General features: G+C 57.0%; 1 protein-coding gene across 6 annotated transcripts in view; it reads right to left on the bottom strand.

The window, feature by feature from the left end:
- LOC140203940 (MAP/microtubule affinity-regulating kinase 4-like) overlaps positions 1 to 22,114 on the bottom strand; it is a 123,536-nt gene that overhangs the window by 40,486 nt on the left and 60,936 nt on the right. For 4 of the 6 annotated variants that reach the window (XM_072270116.1, XM_072270114.1, XM_072270117.1 and 1 more), the window contains exons 10-13: positions 20,674 to 20,786; positions 20,175 to 20,334; positions 19,028 to 19,248; positions 3,462 to 3,568 (exon numbers count right to left, since the gene is read on the bottom strand). In XM_072270116.1, the coding sequence (XP_072126217.1) occupies positions 3,462 to 3,568; positions 19,028 to 19,248; positions 20,175 to 20,334; positions 20,674 to 20,786 (601 nt within the window). The remainder of the gene's footprint in view (positions 1 to 3,461; positions 3,569 to 19,027; positions 19,249 to 20,174; positions 20,335 to 20,673; positions 20,787 to 22,114) is intronic. The other 2 variants (XM_072270115.1, XM_072270118.1) reach the window with 1 other exon arrangement.

Genomic DNA, 22,114 nt, shown 5'->3' on the forward strand with positions numbered 1-22,114 from the left:
ACTGTACAACAGGGACGGGGTTAATCGTTGTGACTGTACAACAGGAATGTGGTTAATCGCTGTGACTGTACAACAGGGACGGGGTTAATCGTTGTGACTGTACAACAGGGATGGGGTTAATCGTTGTGACTGTACAACAGGGATGGGGTTAGTTGTTCTGACTGAACAACAGGGATGGGGTTAATCAGTGTGACTGTACAACAGGGAATGGGTTAATCGTTGTGATTTTCCAACAGGAATGTGGTTAATCAGTGTGACTGTACAACAGGGACGGGGTTAATCGCTGTGACTGTACTACAGGGACGGGGTTAATCGCTGTGACTGTACAACAGAGAATGGGTTAATCATTGTGATTTTACAACAGGAATGTGGTTAATCAGTGCGATTGTACAACAGGGATGGGGTTAATCACTGTGAGTGTACAACAGGGATGGGGTTAGTTCTTCTGATTGTACAACAGGAATGGGTTAATCAGTGTGACTGAACAACAGGGAATGGGTTAATCATTGTGATTTTCGAACAGGAATGTGGTTAATCAGTGTGACAGTACAACAGGGACGGGGTTAATCGTTGTGACTGTACAACAGGGATGGGGTTAATCGTTGTGACTGTACAACAGGGATGGGGCTAGTTGTTCTGACTGTACAACAGGGATGGGGTTAATCAGTGTGACTGTACAACAGGGAATGGGTTAATCGTGATTTTCCAACAGGAATGTGGTTAATCAGTGTGACTGTACAACAGGGACGGGGTTAATCGCTGTGACTGTACAACAGGGATGGGGTTAATCGCTGTGACTGTACAACAGGGATGGGGTTAATCACTGTGACTGTACAACAGGGATGGGGTTAGTTGTTCTGATTGTACAACAGGAATGGGTTACTCGTTCTGACTGTACAACAGGGAATGGGTTAATCATTGCGATTTTACAACAGGAATGTGGTTAATCAGTGCGATTGTACAACAGGGATGGGGTTAATCACTGTGACTGTACAACAGGGATGGGGTTAGTTCTTCTGATTGTACAACAGGAATGGGTTAATCAGTGTGACTGAACAACAGGGAATGGGTTAATCATTGTGATTTTCCAACAGGAATGTGGTTAATCAGTGTGACTGTACAACAGGGATGGGGTTAATCGCTGTGACTGTACAACAGGGATGGGGTTAATCGTTGTGACTGTACAACAGGGATGGGGTTAGTTGTTCTGACTGAACAACAGGGATGGGGTTAATCAGTGTGACTGTACAACAGGGACGGGGTTAATTGCTGTGACTGTACAACAGAGATGGGGTTAATCATTGTGACTGTACAACAGGGACGGGGTTAATCGTTGTGACTGTACAACAGGGATGGGGTTAATCGTTGTGACTGTACAACAGGGACGGGGTTAGTTGCTCTGACTGAACAACAGGGATGGGGTTAATCAGTGTGACTGAACAACAGGGAATGGGTTAATCATTGTGATTTTCCAACAGGAATGTGGTTAATCAGTGTGACTGTACAACAGGGACCGGGTTAATCGCTGTGACTGTACTACAGGGACGGGGTTAATCGCTGTGACTGTACAACAGGGATGGGGTTAATCGTTGTGACTGTACAACAGGGAATGGGTTAATCGTTGTGATTTTCCAACAGGAATGTGGTTAATCAGTGTGACTGTACAACAGGGATGGGGTTAATCGCTGTGACTGTACTACAGGGACCGGGTTAATCGCTGTGACTGTACAACAGGGATGGGGTTAATCACTGTGACTGTACAACAGGGATGTGGTTAATCAGTGTGACTGTACAACAGGGATGGGGTTAATCGCTGTGACTGTACTACAGGGACCGGGTTAATCGCTGTGACTGTACAACAGGGATGGGGTTAATCGTTGTGACTGTACAACAGGGAATGGGTTAATCGTTGTGATTTTCCAACAGGAATGTGGTTAATCAGTGTGACTGTACAACAGGGATGGGGTTAATCGCTGTGACTGTACTACAGGGACCGGGTTAATCGCTGTGACTGTACTACAGGGACCGGGTTAATCGCTGTGACTGTACAACAGGGATGGGGTTAATCACTGTGACTGTACAACAGGGACCGGGTTAATCGCTGTGACTGTACTACAGGGACCGGGTTAATCGCTGTGACTGTACTACAGGGACGGGGTTAATCGCTGTGACTGTACAACAGGGATGGGGTTAATCGTTGTGACTGTACAACAGGGATGGGGTTAATTGCTGTGACTGTACAACAGGGAATGGGTTAATCGTGATTTTACAACAGGAATGTGGTTAATCAGTGTGATTGTACAACAGGGACGGGGTTAATCGTTCTGACTGTACAATGGGGACGGGGTTAATCGTTGTGAGTGTACAACATGGACGGGGTTAATCATTGCGACCGTACAATGGGGATGGGGTTAATCGCTGTGACTGTACAACAGGGACGGGGGTAGTAAGTGTGACTGTACAACAGGGAATGGGTTAATCGTGATTTTACAACAGGAATGTGGTTAATCGTTGTGACTGTACAACAGGGATGAGGTTAATCGCTGTGACTGTACAATAGGGACGGGGTTAATCGTTGTGACTGTACAACAGGGATGAGGTTAATCGCTGTGACTGTACAACAGGGACGGGGTTAATCGTTGTGACTGTACAACAGGAATGTGGTTAATCGCTGTGACTGTACAACAGGGACGGGGTTAATCGTTGTGACTGTACAACAGGTGTGGGGTTAATCGTTGTGACTGTACAACAGAGAATGGGTTAATTGTGATTTTACAACAGGAATGTGGTTAATCAGTGTGATTGTACAACAGGGATGGGGTTAGTTGTTCTGATTGTACAACAGGAATGGGTTAATCAGTGTGACTGTACAACAGTGAATGGGTTAATCATTGTGATTTTCCAACAGGAATGTGGTTAATCAGTGTGACTGTACAACAGGGATGGGGTTAATCGTTGTGACTGTACTACAGGGACGGGGTTAATCGCTGTGACTGTACAACAGAGATGGGGTTAATCACTGTGACTGTACAACAGGGATGGGGTTAGTTGTTCTGACTGTACAACAGGGATGGGGTTAGTCAGTGTGACTGTACAACAGGGATGGGGTTAATCACTGTGACTGTACAACAGGGATGGGGTTAGTTGTTCTGACTGTACAACAGGGATGGGGTTATTCAGTGTGACTGTACAACAGGGACGGGGTTAATTGCTGTGACTGTACAACAGAGATGGGGTTAATCATTGTGACTGTACAACAGGGACAGGGTTAGTTGTTCTGACTGTACAACAGGGACGGGGTTAGTCAGTGTGACTGTACAACACTTTGCACAGTAGTGAGTAATTGCCGAATGTCTGGGACCAGCAGGCCCCATGTTTCCTGTCACCCGAGTGTCCATCTCGCCTGTGTGACTCCCTCTGCCAGGTCACATCCATCCACACCGGTCAGTGCCCACACCGACTACCTGTTCTCCTTCCCGTTCTGTAGCAGCGACTGCCTGTCGTTGGGTGTCCGGTCTGTGCACACGTACGTGTTCCTCCTGCTCATGGCGCTGGCCGGGATATTATTCTGGAGGAATGGGGAACAGAAATTCATTTTAGTATAAATATTCCTCTGTTGCTGCGGTTCAAAGTCAAACCAGCCGTCACTGCTGCCCCCTATGGCTAAGCTCGGCTGCTGTTCAGCTGGCAGCTACTGCACGGCCACACTCTGTTATCCTGTCTCCTCGTCCCCGAGTCACCAGTGACCCGAGCCAGAGAATCTTTTCCAACACTCCAACGCTTTGCAGCACCACTCGAGGGAACCCAGTGGGTCAGGCAGCATCTGCAGAGGGACATGGACAGCCAACGTTTGAAACCATTCATCAGGACTGAAAGATGGTGAGATAAGTGATGTGAGAACAGTGAAGCAAGGGCCGGCAGGTAGGTCCAGGTAAGGAGGGGAGAGTGGAGTCAGTCACAGAGGTGACAAGGGAACTGACAGGACGGGAAACATAGAAACATAGAAAATAGGTGCAGGAGTAGGCCATTCGGCCCTCGAGCCTGCACCGCCATTTATTATGATCATGGCTGATCATCCAACTCAGAACCCCGCCCCAGCTTTCCCTCCATACCCCCTGACCCCGTAGCCACAAGAGCCATATCTAACTCCCTCTTAAATATAGCCAATGAACTGGCCTCAACTGTTTCCTGTGGCAGAGAATTCCACAGATTCACCACTCTCTGTGTGAAGAAGTTTTTCCTAATCTCGGTCCTAAAAGGCTTCCCCTCTATCCTCAAACTGTGGCCCCTCGTTCTGGACTTTCCCAACATCGGGAACAATCTTCCTGCATCTAGCCTGTCCAATCCCTTTAGGATCTTATACGTTTCAATCAGATCCCCCCTCAATCTTCTAAATTCCAACGAGTACAAGCCCAGTTCATCCAGTCTTTCTTCATATGAAAGTCCTGCCATCCCAGGAATCAATCTGGTGAACCTTCTCTGTACTCCCTCTATGGCAAGGATGTCTTTCCTCAGATTAGGGGACCAAAACTGCAGACAATACTCCAGCTGTGGTCTCACCAAGGCCTTGTACAACTGCAGTAGTACCTCCCTGCTCCACAATGGAAGCAAGTGGTGAGGGAGGTATGGAGCGCAGACCGACTTTTTTTGTTTTTGTGACTATCTGGAGAACACAAAATTTCAAGTTGTATACAGATACATTCTTTGATAATAAATGAAACTTTGAGCTACTATACAACATCCACAGCAAGTAAATTTTTAAACTGTCCCATTCAGCCTAAAGACTTAATCACCAAGGAGGATTTGTGACTCTTGTGGGATAACGTCTACCCTGATGGGGGGGTGGGGGTCACTCTGCTTGGAAGGCGAGACTTGTGGCTGTGAAACAATCTCAGGTTTTGAGGTGGTGGTTGGCGCCGTTGACTCTGGGACGGCAGGAAGGGGCTCTGACAGCTCTGGACACCTTTCTTCTCCAATAACTGACTCTGCTCTCCTCAGCAGATCCAGGTGACATCTCCATTGTGTAGGAGTGGTCCAGTCCTGTCCACAATCTTTCCAAGCGCCCTTTTGATCACCTCTGTAGACTCTCAACACGACTAACTGAATCTCCCTGTTTGAGGAGCCATCGATTTGTCTCAGCCGTTTGTGCTGCACAATCCTCCTGAGATTGGCTTTCAGGACATCCAAGCACGTGGAGCTTGGGAGAGACAACGGCGCCTAATGGCGACTCCTTTGCTCGCACCTTCGGAAACAGCTCTATTTCCATCTTTCTTATCTCTAATTTTCCCTTTCCAGGTTCCTTTGAAAACTCTGACCTGGAGTTACACGCTGACTTCAGTTCTTTGTGGGACTGGGACCTGCTCCTGGGGTCTCACGACCGGCTGTTATTTGGCACGCCAAGGACGCAGCCTAGGAGATTAGCTCGCCTTCGGAGTTTCGTGGCTCTGGAGATGGGCCTCCGCAGGAAATCGGGGTGTAGTGGGTGACGGAGCATTGAAAGTAGCGAGCTGGCTGCTGGCTGTGTGCTCAGAGACCCGAGTTCTTTGGGCACAGAGCTTGGAAAAAGAGACGCAACGGACTTTTAACATCATAAATCAGCGATGTTATGTCTCCCCTCTCGCTATGAAACAAAGGTACCTCTTTTTTTCCCTTATTAGGGAGAGAGAGAGCCTGTGGTATGTCGAATACCGGGTGAACGAGTAGTCTTTGGGGTACTGCAAGTCCGTGACTTTGCTGTTGCTTTGCTGCACGAATGAGTGCTCGGTAGTGGGTGCTGATGCTTTCTTTTTGCTGGTGGGGGGAGGGGGATCGTTGCTTTGCTGTCGCTTACGCATGGGAGGGGCGCTTTGGGGTTCTGACATTTAACTGTCATTCATACTTGCAAGCACTTCTCTGTTTTCATGGATGGTTGCAAATAAAAATATTTCAGGATGTATATTGTATACGTTTCTCTGACATCAAATGTACCTTTGAAACCTTTGAACACAAGGGACGATCCAGGAACAGCATAGCTGGTGAGTTATTGGCTGTGCAGTGTGCTGTATTGCAATGTGCAAAGAGGAAATTGGAGAGCTTCTGGTTCAGCGTCAGTGTGGTGTGTTCTGCTGACATTCCTCACAGTGCCTCCTTTAGACTCTGGACAAACCTTTCCACCAAGCCATTTGTAGCTGGGTGGTATGGTATCAACGTATTTATTCATTTTCACAAATAACCGAAATTGTTCTGCAGTGAACTGGGATCCAGTGTCACTGACTAAGTGCTTTGGAACACCAGTCATTCAGAAGAGGCTTCTCAACATATCAACAGTGTGTGAAGCTAAGCTGTAGTGGAGGCTACTGGGAATACCTTTGGCCACTGGAGCTGTATCCACTGCGACAACAAAATTTGTGCCCATGAATGGGCCGGCTAAATCCACACGAACCCTCTGAGAGGGCAATGCAGGACATTCCCAGGGATGCAGAAGTGCTGCTCTTGGCAGCCCAAACCATGCATGGCAAGCTGCTCGATCTGCTGATCCTTTCCCAGGCCACCAGACAAAGCCTCGAGCCAACGCTTTCATTCTGACCACATCTAGGTGACTGGCAGCTAGCTCCTCCAACACTTCACCTCTCAACTTGGATGGTTCAACAACTCTCAATCCCCACAGAAGGCAATCTCTGTCAAGGGCATTTATCCCGATGCTGGTAAAAATGGGGGAACTGGAATTTCTGCTGCACATTGCAGCCACTTCTGGTGGCCATGAAGACTTGAGATAGTGTGCAATCTTTTCTGGTTTCCATTTGGATTACCTCTCCTGTTATAGGAAGAATTTCAATTTACATTAGGGAGAATACGTCAAGAGGAGTGTCCTCTTTTGTAAATGTTTCCAGTATTTCCTTTTCCAAAGATAAATGGGACGATCCATCAACATTTCTGTGATTAGTCAACCTCTTGAATTCCAACTTGTAATTGTGTCCTCCAAGAATCAGAGCCCATGACTGCATGCATGCTCTGTCAGTGAAACACCCTTCTGTGGATGGAAAATGGATACCAGTGATTGATGAGGGTAAAGTCTCTACCACACAAGTACTAGCTGAAATGGTTTACACCTCAAACAGAGTCAACGCCTCTCTGTCAATCTGTCTCTGCAGCAGTAGGGGAACATGATGCAAATGCTATGGGGTATTCACTGCCATTAACCGTAACATGTGACATGACTGCACCTACACCGTACGACGAGGCGTCACAGGAAAGCTTCACTGGATGATGTGAGTACAGTGTCTGACGTCACCATTTCCTTTGCCTTTTGGAAAGCCACCTCACACTGCTTTGTCCATTGCTATTTCTTCCCGATTTGTGGTAATGGGTTCAAGGGCTGGAGCACAGTAGCCAGGTTTGGCAGCAATCTGTGATAGTAGTTGACAAATCCTAAAAAGGATGGCAAGTGTGACACATCATTTGGCCTTAGGGCATCCACCACTACTTGAATTTTCTCAGCACACTTGTGTGATCCTTGTTCATCAATGGTGTGACTACAGTAAGTGATGCTTGGTTTAAAGGAACCAAGCATCACTGACCATAATCTGTTCTGAGCCTATAATCTTCTGATCTTTTCAACAGCCTTGATTTTGGAGATGTTCCTTGCCATCCCTACTGGTGACAATGATGTCACCTGGTTAATACTGAGAGCCTGGGCAACCTTGCAGCACCTGGTCCATGGCTTTCTGCCAGAGTGCAGGTGCACATGCTACTCCAGAAATAAGCCTATTATAGCGATAAAGGCATTTGTGAGTGTTTATGGTGAGAAACACTTTGGATTCTTTTTCCATCGCCATCTGTATGTAGGCCTCAGCTGTCCACTTTGCTGAAGAGTTTTCCTCCAGAAAGGTTTGCAAAGATAACCTCTATCTGGGGCAGAGGGTATTGGTCTACTTTCAGTACCTGGGTTGATGGTGACCTTAAAATCACCACAGATCCTGACAGTTTCATTTAACACTACTTTACCCTTTTAATTTTCCAATCCCATCCTTGAACACTACTGTGGCACCATCTAGTACCTTTCTGAATTCGCACTCAGTTGGCTCTGTTGCGGGGGTGTGGCATGCAAAATGCAGATTGGTCTCCAATCAGCCAATCACATCCCCATAATGCTGCCCCTCCTATTTTAGTCATATACCAGTCCCACGTGGCTTGTTGGTTGTTCTATTTCACTGTTACAAATGTTATTCCCACAGGAGCCATTTTTTTCTCCAAAATATGCTCTTCGTTGGATATCTGCAAGCTTCAGCCCAGTATCTTTCAAAGACATTTAGTGGAATGGCTGAAACAGCTGAGCCAGTGTCCAGTTCCATTTTGATTAATATGCCGTTCACTTTTGGTGTAAGCCATATTGCTTGTCTGTTGATAGTTGATAGGGAGAAGGGGGAGGTGGGGGGAAGGGGAGGTACGGGGAAAGGGAGGTAGGGGGAAGGGGAGATGGGGGAAGGGGGAGGTGGGGGTGTTAGGGGGGGAAGGGGAGGGGGGAAGGGGAGGTAGGGGAAAGGGGAGGTGGGGGAAGGGGGAGGTGGGGGGAAGGGGAGGTAGAGGGAAGGGAAGGTGGGGGAAGGGGAGGTAGAGGGAAGGGGAAGGAGAGGGAAAGGGAGGGAGAGGGAAAGGGAGGGAGAGGGAAAGGGAGGGAGAGGGAAAGGGAGGGAAAGGGAAAGGGAGGGAAAGGGAAAGGGAGGGAAAGGGAAAGGGAGGGAAAGGGAAGAAGAGAGGGAAAGGGAAGAAGAGAGGGAAAGGGAGGGAGAGGAAAGGAGAGGGAAGAAGAGAGGGAAAGGGGATGGTGAGGAAGGGAAGAAGGAAAGGGAAGAGAGAGGGGGGTAAGGGAGAAGGAGAAGGAAGGGAGAGAGGGGGAAGGGAGAAGGAGAGGGAAGGGAGAAGGAGAGGGAAGGGAGAAGGAGAGGGAAGGGAGAGAGGGGGAAGGGAGAGAGGGGGAAGGGAGAGAGGGGAAGGGAGAGAGGGGGAAGGGAGAGAGGGGAAGGGAGAGAGGGGGAAGGGAGAGAGGGGGAAGGGAGAGAGGGGAAGGGAGAGAGGGAGAAGGGAGAGGAATTGGGAAGAAGGGGGAGACGGTAGGGAGGTGTTCCGGTTTGGATGGAAATGCGACTTCTCTCCCTCGCATGAGCTATGCTCCGGGAGTTTAATTTCAGGCCTTTCATCTGACAACAGAGAGACAACACCCGAGGAGAGCCTCACACCAGAGGAACAGCTCCACTCCATGGGTTACAGTCTGCCTAACAGAGAGAAATTTAAAATTCAATAAACCCCGGGAGCTGTGCTGTGACCCTCCTGCCATCTGCCTGTTCAGCTTGTGAAAGAGATGACTCAGCCATTAGGTTATATTGAGAGTGTGGGCTGGGCACAGGAGTGACTGCTGTTTGAAGGAACCGACATCGGCAAAGGAGGGAGGGACTGGGGCAGAGAGGGGGCAGGGAGAGAGGGGGTGCAGAAGGGGGGGAGAGGGGGGAGGAGATGGGATAGATAGAGAGAGTAAGGGAGAGGGAGGGTGGAGAGAGAAAGGACAGAGCTGGGGAGAGAGAGTAGAGAGAGGGGAATAGAGGGGGTGGAGGGGGAGAGATGGAGGAGAGGGCTTAAAGGAGTGAAGGGGGAGGGGCCAGAGGGGTGGATAGTGGGGGGAGAGGGTGTGGAGGAGAGGGGGGGAGAGAGGGAAGAGAGAGAGGGGGAGGGAGAGGGGGAGATAGGGAGGGGGAGAGATGGGGAGGGGGAGAGATGGGGAGGGGGAGAGAGGGGGGAGGGGGAGAGAGGGGGGAGGGGGAGAGAGGGGGGAGGGGGGAGGGAGAGGGGGAGGAGATGGGATACATAGAGAGAGTAAGGGAGAGGGAGGGTGGAGAGAGAAAGGACAGAGGTGGGGAGAGTGAGTAGAGAGAGGGGAATAGAGGGGGTGGAGGGGGAGAGATGGAGGAGAGGGCTTAAAGGAGTGAAGAGGGAGGGGCCAGAGGGGTGGATAGTGGGGGGAGAGGGTGTGGAGGGGAGGGGGGGAGAGAGGGGAGAGAGAGAGGGGGAGGGAGAGGGGGGAGATAGGGAGGGGGGAGAGAGGGGGGAGGAGATGGGATAGATAAAGGGAGAGGGAGGGTGTAGAGAGAAAGGACAGAGGTGGGGAGAGAGAGTAGAGAGAGGGGAATAGAGGGGGTGGAGGGGGAGAGATGGAGGAGAGGGCTTAAAGGAGTGAAGGGGGAGGGGTGGAGAGGGGTGGATAGTGGGGGGAGAGGGTGTGGAGGGGAGGGGGGGAGAGAGGGAAGAGAGAGAGGGGGAGGGAGAGGGGGAGATAGGGAGGGGGAGAGATGGGGAGGGGGGAGAGAGGGGGGGAGAGGGGGGAGAGAGGGGGGAGAGGGAGGGAGGGAGGGAGGGGGGGAGAAGATGGGATAGATAGAGTAAGGGAGAGGGAGGGTGGAGAGAGAAAGGGAATAGAGGGGGTGGAGGGGGAGAGACGGAGAAGAGGGCTTAAAGGAGTGAAGGGAGAGGGGCCAGAGGGGTGGATAGTGGGGGGAGAGGGTGTGGAGGGGTGGGGGAAGAGAGGGAAGGGAGAGAGGGAAGAGAGAGAGGGGGAGGGAGAGGGGGAGATAGGGAAGGGGAGAGATGGGGAGGGGGGGAGAGAGGGGGAGAGAGGGGGAGAGATGGGGGAGAGAGAGGGGGGAGAGAGGGGGGAAAGAGGGGAGGGGGGAGATGGGGAGGGGGAAGATGAGGAGGGGGAGAGAGGGGTGGGAGAGGGGGTAAGGGGTGAGAGAGGGGTGGGGGAGGGTGGAGAGGGGTAGAGCAGGGTGAATAGTGGGGGTGTAGAGCGGGAGGGTGTGGTGCAGGGTGGTGTGGAGCCGACAGGCGTGTGGAGTGGGGGGGTGTACAGCGGTGGGGGGTAAAGTAGGTGTTGGGGGAAGTGGGGGTAGAGCGGGGGTGGAGTGGAGTGGGGGGAGAGTGGGGGAGTGGGGGGTAGAGCAGGAGGTGGAGTGGGGGAGTGGGAGGTAGAGTGAGGGTGGAGTGGGGGAGTGGGGGGTAGAGCAGGGGTGGAGTGGAGGAGTGGGGGTAGAGCGGGGTGGAGTGGGGGAGTGGGAGGTAGAGTGGGGGAGTGGGGGAGTAGAGCAGGAGGTGGAATGGGGGAGTGGGGTGTAGAGCAGGAGTGGGGGAGTGGGGTGTAGAGCAGGAGGGGGAGTGGGGGAGTGGGGGGTAGAGTGGGGGAGTGGGGGGTAGAGTGGGGGAGTGTGGGGTAGAACAGGGTGGAGTGGGGGAGTGGGGGTTAGAGCGGGTGGAGTGGGGGAGTGGGGGTTAGAGCGGGTGGAGTGGGGGAGTGGGGGTTAGAGCGGGGGTGGAGTGGGGGAGTGGGGGGTAGAGCAGGGGGTGGAGTGGGGGAGTCGGGGGTAGAACAGGGTGGAGTGGGGGAGTGGGGGGTAGAACAGGGTGGAGTGGGGGAGTGGGGGGTAGAGTGGGGGAGCAGGGGAGTGGGGGGTAGAACAGGGCGGAGTGGGGGAGTGGGGGTTAGAGCGGGAGGTGGAGTGGGGGAGTCGGGGTCAGAACAGTGTGGAGTGGGGGGTAGAACAGGGTGGAGTGGGGGAGTGGGGGTTAGAGCGGGTGGAGTGGGGGAGTGGGGGTTAGAGCGGGGGTGGAGTGGGGGAGTGGGGGGTAGAGCGGGAGGTGGAGTGGGGGAGTGGTGGGTAGAGCAGGGGGTGGAGTGGGGGAGTCGGGGGTAGAACAGGGTGGAGTGGGGGAGTGGGGGGTAGAACAGGGTGGAGTGGGGGAGTGGGGGGTAGAGTGGGGGAGCAGGGGAGTGGGGGGTAGAACAGGGCGGAGTGGGGGAGTGGGGGTTAGAGCGGGAGGTGGAGTGGGGGAGTCGGGGTCAGAACAGTGTGGAGTGGGGGGTAGAACAGGGTGGAGTGGGGGAGTGGGGGGTGGAGTGGGGGAGTGGGGGGTAGAGCGGGAGTGGAGTGGGGGAGTGGGGGGTAGAGTGTGGGTGGAGTGGGGGAGTGGGGGGTAGTGCGGGGGTGGAGTGGGGGAGAGGGGGGTAGTGCGGGGGTGGAGTGGGGGAGTGGGGGGTAGAGCAGGAGGTGGAGTGGGGGAGTGGGGGCTAGAGCGGGGGAGTTGGGGGTAGAGTGGGGGTGGAGTGGGGGAGTGGGGGGTAGAGCGAGGGAGTGGGGGGGTAGAACGGGTGTGGAGCAGGGGAGGAGTGGGGGAGTGGGTGGTAGAGCGGGGGTGGAGTGGGGGAGTGGGGGGTAGAGTGGGGGTGGAGTGGGGGAGTGGGGGGTAGAGCGGGGCTGGAGTGGGGGGTAGAGTGGGGGAGTGGGGGGTAGAGCGGGAGGTGGAGTGGGGGGTAGAGCGGGGGTGGAGTGGGGGAGTGGGGGGTAGAGCGGGAGTGGGGGGTAGAGCGGGGGTGGAGTGGGGGAGTGGGGGGTAGAGCAGGAGAAGGAGTTGGGGGTAGAGCGGGGGTGGAGTGGGGGAGTGGGGGGTAGAGTGGGAGGAGGAGTGGGGGTAGAGCGGGAGTGGGGGGTAGAGTGGGAGGTGGAGTGGGGGAGTGGGGGGTAGTGCGGGGGTGGGGGGTAGAGCGGGGTGGAGTGGGGGGGTAGAGCAGGGGGTGGAGTGAGGGAGTGGGGGGTAGAGCAGGGAGTGGAGTGGGGGAGTGGGGGTAGAGTGGGGGTGGAGTGGGGGGTAGAGCAGGGGGTGGAGTGGGGGGTAGAGCAGGGGGTGGAGTGAGGGAGTGGGGGGTAGAGTGGGCGTGGAGTAGGGGAGTGGGGGGTAGAGCGGGAGTGGAGTGGGGGAGTGGAGGGTAGAGCGGGAGGTGGAGTGGGGGGTAGAGCGGGGGTGGAGTGGGGGAGTGGGGGGTAGAGCGGGGTAGAGTGGGGGAGTGGGGGGTAGAGCAGGAGGTGGAGTGGGGGGTAGTGCGGGGGAGTGGGGGGTAGAGCGGGAGGTTGAGTGAGGGAGTGGGGGGTGGAGTGGGGGAGTGGGGGGTAGAGCGGGGGGAGTGGGGGAGTGGGGGGTAGAGCGGGAGTGGAGTGGGGGTAGAGCGGGGGTGGAGTGGGGAGTGGGGGTAGAGCAGGTGGGGGAGTGGGGGGTAGAGCGGGGTAGAGTGGGGGAGTGGGGGGGTAGAGCGGGAGGTGGAGTGGGGGAGTGGGAGGTAGAGTGAGGGTGGAGTGGGGGAGTGGGGGGTAGAGCAGGGGTGGAGTGGAGGAGTGGGGGTAGAGCGGGGTGGAGTGGGGGAGTGGGAGGTAGAGTGGGGGAGTGGGGGAGTAGAGCAGGAGGTGTAATGGGGGAGTGGGGTGTAGAGCAGGAGTGGGGGAGTGGGGTGTAGAGCAGGAGGGGGAGTGGGGGAGTGGGGGGTAGAGTGGGGGAGTGGGGGGTAGAGTGGGGGAGTGGGGGGTAGAACAGGGTGGAGTGGGGGAGTGGGGGTTAGAGCGGGTGGAGTGGGGGAGTGGGGGTTAGAGCGGGTGGAGTGGGGGAGTGGGGGTTAGAGCGGGGGTGGAGTGGGGGAGTGGGGGGTAGAGCGGGAGGTGGAGTGGGGGAGTGGTGGGTAGAGCAGGGGGTGGAGTGGGGGAGTCGGGGGTAGAACAGGGTGGAGTGGGGGAGTGGGGGGTAGAACAGGGTGGAGTGGGGGAGTGGGGGGTAGAGTGGGGGAGCAGGGGAGTGGGGGGTAGAACAGGGCGGAGTGGGGGAGTGGGGGTTAGAGCGGGAGGTGGAGTGGGGGAGTCGGGGTCAGAACAGTGTGGAGTGGGGGGTAGAACAGGGTGGAGTGGGGGAGTGGGGGTTAGAGCGGGTGGAGTGGGGGAGTGGGGGTTAGAGCGGGGGTGGAGTGGGGGAGTGGGGGGTAGAGCGGGAGGTGGAGTGGGGGAGTGGTGGGTAGAGCAGGGGGTGGAGTGGGGGAGTCGGGGGTAGAACAGGGTGGAGTGGGGGAGTGGGGGGTAGAACAGGGTGGAGTGGGGGAGTGGGGGGTAGAGTGGGGGAGCAGGGGAGTGGGGGGTAGAACAGGGCGGAGTGGGGGAGTGGGGGTTAGAGCGGGAGGTGGAGTGGGGGAGTCGGGGTCAGAACAGTGTGGAGTGGGGGGTAGAACAGGGTGGAGTGGGGGAGTGGGGGGTGGAGTGGGGGAGTGGGGGGTAGAGCGGGAGTGGAGTGGGGGAGTGGGGGGTAGAGTGTGGGTGGAGTGGGGGAGTGGGGGGTAGTGCGGGGGTGGAGTGGGGGAGAGGGGGGTAGTGCGGGGGTGGAGTGGGGGAGTGGGGGGTAGAGCAGGAGGTGGAGTGGGGGAGTGGGGGCTAGAGCGGGGGAGTTGGGGGTAGAGTGGGGGTGGAGTGGGGGAGTGGGGGGTAGAGCGAGGGAGTGGGGGGGTAGAACGGGTGTGGAGCAGGGGAGGAGTGGGGGAGTGGGTGGTAGAGCGGGGGTGGAGTGGGGGAGTGGGGGGTAGAGTGGGGGTGGAGTGGGGTAGAACAGGGTACAGCGGGGGAGTGGGGGGTAGAGCGGGGTAGAGTGGGGGAGTGGGGGGTAGAGCGGGGGTGGAGTGGGGGAGTGGAGGGTAGAGCGGGGTGGAGTGGGGGAGTGGGGGGTAGAGCGGGGTAGAGTGGGGGAGTGGGGGGTAGAGCGGGGTAGAGTGGGAAGTGGGGGGTAGAGCGGGGGGTAGAGCAGGGGGTGGAGTGGGGGAGTGGGGGGTAGAGTGGGGGTGGAGTGGGGGGTAGAGAGGAGGTGGAGTGGGGGGTAGAGCAGGGGGTGGAGTGGGGGAGTGGGGGGTAGAGCGGGAGGTGGAGTGAGGGAGTGGGGGGTAGAGCGGGGGTGGAGTGGGGGAGTGGGGGGTAGAGCGGGAGGTGGAGTGAGGGAGTGGGGGGTAGAGCGGGGGTGGAGTGGGGGAGTGGGGGGTAGTGCGGGGGTGGAGTGGGGGGGTAGAGCGGGGTAGAGTGGGGGAGTGGGGGGTAGAGCGGGAGGTGGAGTGGGGGGTAGAGTGGGAGGAGGAGTGGGGGGTAGAGCGGGGGTGGAGTGGTGGAGTGGGGGGTAGAGCGGGAGGAGGAGTGGGGGGTAGAGCAGGGGTGGAGTGGGGGAGTGGGGGGTAGAGCGGGAGGAGGAGTGGGGGGTAGAGCAGGGGTGGAGTGGGGGAGTGGGGGGTAGAGCGGGAGGTGGAGTGAGGGAGTGGGGGGTAGAGCGGGGGTGGAGTGGGGGAGTGGGGGGTAGTGCGGGGGTGGAGTGGGGGGGTAGAGCGGGGTAGAGTGGGGGAGTGGGGGGTAGAGCGGGAGGTGGAGTGGGGGGTAGAGTGGGAGGAGGAGTGGGGGGTAGAGCGGGGGTGGAGTGGTGGAGTGGGGGGTAGAGCGGGAGGAGGAGTGGGGGGTAGAGCAGGGGTGGAGTGGGGGAGTGGGGGGTAGAGCGGGAGGAGGAGTGGGGGGTAGAGCGGGGCTGGAGTGGGGGAGTGTGGGGTAGAGCGGGAGGTGGAGTGGGGGAGTGGGGGGTAGAGCGGGGATGGAGTGGGGGAGTGGGGGGTAGAGCGGGAGGAGGAGTGGGGGGTAGAGCGGGGGTGGAGTGGGGGAGTGGGGGGTAGAGCGGGGCTGGAGTGGGGGGTAGAGTGGGGGAGTGGGGGGTAGAGCGGGAGGTGGAGTGGGGGGTAGAGCGGGGGTGGAGTGGGGGAGTGGGGGGTAGAGCGGGAGTGGGGGGTAGAGCGGGGGTGGAGTGGGGGAGTGGGGGGTAGAGCAGGAGGAGGAGTTGGGGGTAGAGCGGGGGTGGAGTGGGGGAGTGGGGGGTAGAGTGGGAGGAGGAGTGGGGGTAGAGCGGGAGTGGGGGGTAGAGTGGGAGGTGGAGTGGGGGAGTGGGGGGTAGTGCGGGGGTGGGGGGTAGAGCGGGGTGGAGTGGGGGGGTAGAGCAGGGGGTGGAGTGAGGGAGTGGGGGGTAGAGCAGGGAGTGGAGTGGGGGAGTGGGGGTAGAGTGGGGGTGGAGTGGGGGGTAGAGCAGGGGGTGGAGTGGGGGGTAGAGCAGGGGGTGGAGTGAGGGAGTGGGGGGTAGAGTGGGCGTGGAGTAGGGGAGTGGGGGGTAGAGCGGGAGTGGAGTGGGGGAGTGGGGGGTAGAGCGGGAGGTGGAGTGGGGGGTAGAGCGGGGGTGGAGTGGGGGAGTGGGGGGTAGAGCGGGGTAGAGTGGGGGAGTGGGGGGTAGAGCAGGAGGTGGAGTGGGGGGTAGTGCGGGGGAGTGGGGGGTAGAGCGGGAGGTTGAGTGAGGGAGTGGGGGGTGGAGTGGGGGAGTGGGGGGTAGAGCGGGGGGAGTGGGGGAGTGGGGGGTAGAGCGGGAGTGGAGTGGGGGGAGAGCGGGGGTGGAGTGGGGAGTGGGGGTAGAGCAGGTGGGGGAGTGGGGGGTAGAGCGGGGTAGAGTGGGGGAGTGGGGGGGTAGAGCGGGAGGTAGAGTGGGGGAGTGGGGGGTAGTGTGGGGGTGGAGTGGGGGAGTGAGGGGTAGAGCGGGAGGTGGAGTGAGGGAGTGGGGGAGTGGGGGGTAGAGTGGGAGGTGGAGTGGGGGGTAGAGCGGGGGTGGAGTGGGGGAGTGGGGGGTAGAGCGGGGGGAGTGGGGGAGTGGGGGGTAGAGCGGGAGGTGGAGTGAGGGAGTGGGGGGTGGAGTCGGGGAGTGGGGGGTAGAGTGGGAGGTGGAGTGGGGGGTAGAGCGGGGGTGGAGTGGGGGAGTGGGGGGTAGAGCGGGGGGAGTGAGGGAGTGGGGGGTAGTGCGGGGGTGGGGGGGTAGAGCGGGGGTGGAGTGAGGGGTACGGCGGGGTAGAGTGGGGGAGTGGGGGGTAGAGCGGGGGGAGTGAGGGAGTGGGGGGTAGTGCGGGGGTGGGGGGTAGAGCGGGGGTGGAGTGAGGGGTACGGCGGGGTAGAGTGGGGGAGTGGGGGGTAGAGCAGGGGGTGGAGTGGGGAGTGGGGGGGAGAGTGGGGGTGGAGTGGGTGGTAGAGCGGAGGTGGAGTGGGGGGGTAGAGCAGGGGGTGGAGTGAGGGAGTGGGGGCTAGAGTGGGCATGGAGTGGGGGAGTGGGGGGTAGAGCAGGGGGTGGAGTGAGGGAGTGGGGGGTAGAGTGGGCGTGGAGTGGGGGAGTGGGGGGTAGAGCGGGGGTGGAGTGGGGGTAGAGCAGGGTAGAGTGGGGGAGTGGGGGGTAGAGCGGGAGTGGAGTGGGGGAGTGGGGGGTAGAGTGGGAGTGGAGTGGGGGGTAGAGCGGGGGTGGAGTGGGGGGTAGAGCGGGAGGTGGAGTGGGGGAGTGGGGGGTAGAGTGGGAGGTGGAGTGGGGGAGTGGGGTGTAGTGCGGGGGTGGAGTGGGGGAGTGGGGGGTAGAGCGGGAGGTGGAGTGAGGGAGTGGGGGGTAGAGCGGGGTGGAGTGGGGGAGTGGGGGGTAGAGCGGGGGTGGAGTGGGGGAGTGGGGGGTAGTGCGGGGGTGGAGTGAGGGAGTGGGGGTAGAGCGGGGGTGGAGTGTGGGGGTGGGGGGTAGAGCGGGGTAGAGTGGGGGAGTGGGGGGTAGAGCGGGAGGTGGAGTGGGGGGTAGAGCGGGGGTGGAGTGGGGGAGTGGGGGGTAGAGCGGGAGTGGGGGGTAGAGCGGGAGGTGGAGTGGGGGGTAGAGCGGGAGGAGGAGTGGGGGGTAGAGCGGGGGTGGAGTGGTGGAGTGGGGGGTAGAGCGGGAGGAGGAGTGGGGGGTAGAGCGGGGGTGGAGTGGGGGAGTGGGGGGTAGAGCGGGGGTGGAGTGGGGGAGTGGGGGGTAGAGTGGGAGGAGGAGTGGGGGGTAGAGCGGGGGTGGAGTGGGGGAGTGGGGGGTAGAGCGGGGGTGGAGTGGGGGAGTGGGGGGTAGAGCGGGAGGTGGAGTGGGGGGTAGAGCGGGGGTGGAGTGGGGGAGTGGGGGGTAGAGCGGGAGGAGGAGTGGGGGGTAGAGCGGGGGTGGAGTGGGGGAGTGGGGGGTAGAGCGGGAGGTGGAGTGGGGGAGTCGGGGGTAGAGCGGGGATGGAGTGGGGGAGTGGGTGGTAGAGCGGGGGAGTGGGGGGTAGAGCGGGAGTGGGGGGTAGAGCGGGAGGTGGAGTGGGGGGTAGAGCAGGGGTGGAGTGGGGGAGTGGGGGGTAGAGCGGGAGGAGGAGTGGGGGTAGAGCGGGGGAGTGGGGGGTAGAGCGGGAGGAGGAGTGGGGTGTAGAGCGGGGGTGGAGTGGGGGAGTGGGGGGTAGAGCGGGAGGAGGAGTGGGGGGTAGAGCGGGGGTGGAGTGGGGGAGTGGGGGGTAGAGCGGGGATGGAGTGGGGGAGTGGGTGGTAGAGCGGGGGGGAGTGGGGGGGTAGAGCAGGGGGGAGTGAGGGAGTGGGGGGTGGAGAGGGGGTTTCAGCGGTGGCAGTAGCATGGGCAGTAGAGCAAGCAGTAGTTATGGGCAGGGGTTAGGATTGGGAGAGGGGAGAGGGAGTGTGATGTAGTATCTGTTACCCTCCCGTGTTACCACGTACGTATGAATGTCCTGGGCCCAGCATATCAATGGAATCAGCTGTGTAAGCACCCCGTTTTCTTAGAAGGTTCATGAGATCTGTCATGGCCGCTAAAATTTGCTGAAGACGAACAATTTGCTGAAGACGCCTGTAGAGAGCATCACAGAATAGTGTGGCAATCGCAACACTGGCAGCTACAGAGGGGAATGGACGCATCAATATCTACCGGAGGCAGTGCCTCAAGAAGGCAACAGCTATCATCAAGGTTGCCAGCAGTCCAGGGCCGTGTTCTCTTTTTGTTGCTCCCATTGGGCCGGAGGTATGAAGTCCCATCTGGGTCAGGGACAGCCAATGTCCCACAACCATCAGGTTCTTGATCTGACCTGCAGAACCCTAACCCTCCCTCAGCTTCAGACTATCTCTCGCACTACCATGGACTTATCTTCAACTGTGATTTTTGCACTGATGTTTTTCTTCTTTGTCTCGCATAATTTCTGTAAAATTTCTATTGTGTGCGCGGTCTGTGGCTGTAATGCTGCTTTCTTTGTACATCTGCCCCACCCTACTTGTACATCGGGCAGCAAACCAGACTGGTGGCCCTGCCTTTAGAAGTTCCTTACGTTGGTGGTGCCCGACACCTTCCTCCGGTCGGGGATCTCCGACTTGTTGGGGTTATTGGCACTGCTGACCATTGGGCTTGAGGGGGGAACTCCACTCCTGCTGCTGCCGGTGACTGTCGCGCCCGTCAACTTGCGGGACGGAATGCGTTCTTCTTTCAGCTCGTGGTCAGCCGTGCTGGTTTGGCTGCGCTTCGGGTGAGAGGTCAGGGCTGCCGGTCCACCTGTTGGAAACAAGGCACCAGGTTTCATCAAGTGCTCCCATGGCAACCAGCTCTTCCTCCATCTTGAAGGGTGGCAATGCATAATGAGCCGACAAACTCATTATTCCAACCCCACTACAGCCCTCCACACCAAATCCACCCAAATTCATCCCTCCATCCCAAATTCACCCCTTCATCCCAAATCCACCCAAATTCACCCCTCCATCCCAAATTCACTCAACCATCTCAATGCATCTCAGATCTACCCCCCCATACCAAATCCACCCCTCCAGACCAAATCAACCCAAATTCACCCCTCCATCGCAAATTCACCTCAAATCCCTGCACCATTCCAAATTGACCTGCCCCTTCACAAATCTATCCCACATGCAGCCCAAATCCACCCTTTCATCTCAAATCCTCCCCAAATTCATCCTTCCACTTAGTCTTCCCCAAATCCACTCCTCCATCCTAAATCCACCCTAATCCTCCTCAAGTTCACCCCTCACCCAGACAAAGGTATGAAAAGGGTGGAGGAAAGGGCGCAGCAAGATCTAGCAGATGATAAGTGGATCCAGGTAAGAAAGGAGGGGGTAGGCAGATGGAGGAGGGTGGGAAGAGTGGGAATGGTGTCGAAGATTGGGGAAGGGGTTATAGGTGGAAGTGATAATGGTCTGAAGGTGATGGAATTAGGAAAAGAAAGTCGAGCAGGGAATATTGGGAGGGAGACATGGAGGGGAACAGATGGAAGGACTTTTAAGAGTGATGGGCAGACAGAAAGAACAGAGGAGGGGAAGAGACAGGGTGATGAGGGATAAAGGGGAAAAATAAGCAAGTGGGGGCTGGTTACCAGAAGTTTCAGAATTGCTTTCCCCCTGCCCAGCAGGCCTGTCGTGAGAGGGGGTCAGTTGGGCACAGTGGCCAGGGAAGTGCCAAGGTCTACTTACTGAAGTCGCTATGTCGACGCTGCCGGTGGTAGGTGGATGAGCTTCGCTGGCTTCTACTGTGTGTCGAGCTCTGGCTCGTAGTACTGGTGTTCAGCTCGTTACTGGGCCGAACCTTGGCCAACGAGAGGTTACTGCCGGTGTGGGAATCGACAGCGTCCACCTGGAAGAGCAGTAAAAAGCAAATGGCAGCAAGGTCTGGGCATCACTTGTGTCTCTGCCCAGTGGAACCCTCGCTGACTGCAGTTGGCACACAACACATTTCACTGTATGTTTTGATGTACACATGACGAATAGAGCCAACCTTTCATCTCTCTGCTTAACCAGGCCCAAGTTGGTTCAGGTTTCTGAATGGCCCATTCTCATTACCTCAGCTTTCTTCTTTTGTGCTATTTTTTATTGTAACTGAGGGTAATGTTTTTTTTAATGTCTTGCACTACCCTGCTGCTACAAAGCAACACTTTCATGACATATGTCAGTGATATCCAAGAAGGTGTTTTACCTCACTTGTATTTCTGCCCAGGAGGAGGTAGGTGGCTGTCACTTCATTGTACTTGTGCTTGGTCAAGGCATCTTTAATCTCCTCTCGTGTGTAACCCATTCCAACCATTACTTCTGTAACAAAAATAGAGAGAAGGTTAAACTGTGTTACTTCAGATGGACGGGCTCAAGCTCAGCTGTGAGAGGAGAGGGTTGGACATGGAGCTAGCAACCCCATCTTGTAAAAACTCAGAGCTACACGAACACCAACAGAAGGCCCAGAGACCTCATCCCTGGGAGAGGAAGGATCTTCACATCTAGGAAATGTGAAGATGGGCTAGACCGAGGGGCTGGCCCAGGACAGGGGACTCTGCTCAGCAGCTTGTGCAGCAACAGGGGTGATGGGCTTTACAACATCGACAGACGGGTTTCAAGTCATAGGCGCGTGCCCAAACACACAACTCAGACTGGCCTTCTGAAGGTTAGACTGACTTATTCCCTGAAAAGGACCCCACTCTGGACCATCAGGCTACTGTCTCCTGCACTTACACTAACCTCATCAACTCTGGAGAGCTCCCATCCACTGCCACAACTCATAGTTGCCTTATCCAGCAATACTCACTTCTACCTCCTACTCAACATCCACAAGCTTGACTGTCCCGGTAGGCCCATTGTCTCTGCCTGGCCCTGCCCCACTGAACTCGTGTCCTCATATCTCGATTCTATCCCTCTTGGTTCAGTCCCTTCCTGCCTACGTCCACGACACTTCTCATGCTCTTGATTTCCTCACTACCTTTCAATTCGCTGGCCCTGACTGTCTCATTTTCACCATGAATGTCCTGTCCCTGTACACTTCTATCTCCTATCAAGAAGGCCTGAAAGCTCTGTTTCTTTTTCAATAAAAGAACCAGCCAAGTCCCCTCTTCCTCCAACAACTGGTCCTCACCCTCAACAACTTCTCCCTCACTCCTCCCCCATTCATCAAACTCAAGGAGTAGCCATGGGTCTTCCCCGCTAATGCTCCCCAACTCTTCCTGTGCTACGCTGACGACTGCATTGGTGCTGCTGCATGCACCCACGCTGAGCTCATCAAGTTCATCAACTTTGCCTCCAACTTCCGCCCCGCCCTTAAATTCACCTGGTTCATTTCTGACACCTCCCTGCCCCTTCTCAATCTCTCTGTCTCTACCTCTGGAGACAAACCGTCAACTAACATATTTTATAAACCTACTAATTTCCACAGCGACCTTAACTAAACCTCTTCCCAACCTATCTCTTATAAAAATGCTATTCCTTTTTCTCTGTTCCTTTGTCCCCACCCAGAATAAGTGTTACACCTCCCCCCTCACCTCCATTCAGGGCCCCAGACAGTCCTTCCAGGTGAGCCAACACTTCACCCACAAATCTGCTGTGGTCATCTATTATATTCCATGCACCCGATGTGGTCTCCTCTACATTGGTGA

Source organism: Mobula birostris, chromosome 10 (genome assembly GCF_030028105.1).
Source record: "Mobula birostris isolate sMobBir1 chromosome 10, sMobBir1.hap1, whole genome shotgun sequence".
Lineage (NCBI taxonomy): Eukaryota > Metazoa > Chordata > Chondrichthyes > Myliobatiformes > Myliobatidae > Mobula > Mobula birostris.